Raw genomic sequence first — 674 nt, 5'->3', positions numbered from 1 at the left:
GGAGTGAAGTAAAATGGATGGGTAGATGGATAAGTAAATGGATGGGTGGAAAGATGAATGGGTAGATGAATGGGTAAATGAATGAATGATGGGTAAGATGAATAGATGGACGGATGGGTGAGTTGGATGATAGATCTCATCAAGAAAATAGCCTGCATTGTGCAGGGAAGCGATGGCATAACGGAAGATGGATCAGGACTGGAAAAGTGTTTCGGCATTGTGAGAACTCTTCATCTTCTCTCCTTAGTCATACATACACATACCTCCACTTTTAACTACTACTACTACTACTACTACACACACACACATACAAACATACACATACATACATACACGTACACTCATATACATGCACACCATAAACGCACATACATGCACATATATGCATGTACATACGCACATACACGTCGTACATATACATAGACATACACACATGTATATACATATACACATACACACACATACAAACACATCCACATACATACATATGCATAGATATACATACACACCCACATACATACATGGACATACACACATGCATATACACATATATACACATATACATACACACCCACATACATACATAGACACACACATGCATATACACCCACATACATAGACACACATATATATATATACACATACCCATACATACATAGACACACACACACACA

The 674-nt window shown here is 37.7% G+C and overlaps 1 protein-coding gene across 1 annotated transcript; it reads left to right on the top strand.

Moving 5' to 3' along the window:
* Positions 1-165: 165 nt before the first annotated feature.
* LOAG_16221 (hypothetical protein) lies at positions 166-423 on the top strand (the record flags this gene model as incomplete). Its single annotated transcript, XM_003151709.2, has 1 exon — positions 166-423. A coding segment is annotated over one exon (258 nt), but the record flags the coding sequence as incomplete, so codon positions are not given.
* Positions 424-674: the final 251 nt, after the last annotated feature.

Source organism: Loa loa, assembly GCF_000183805.2.
Source record: "Loa loa unplaced genomic scaffold supercont3.4863, whole genome shotgun sequence".
In the NCBI taxonomy this organism is placed as follows: domain Eukaryota; kingdom Metazoa; phylum Nematoda; class Chromadorea; order Rhabditida; family Onchocercidae; genus Loa; species Loa loa.
The sequence above is the reverse complement of the archived record's forward strand: the minus strand, read 5'-3'. Positions and strand labels throughout refer to the sequence as shown.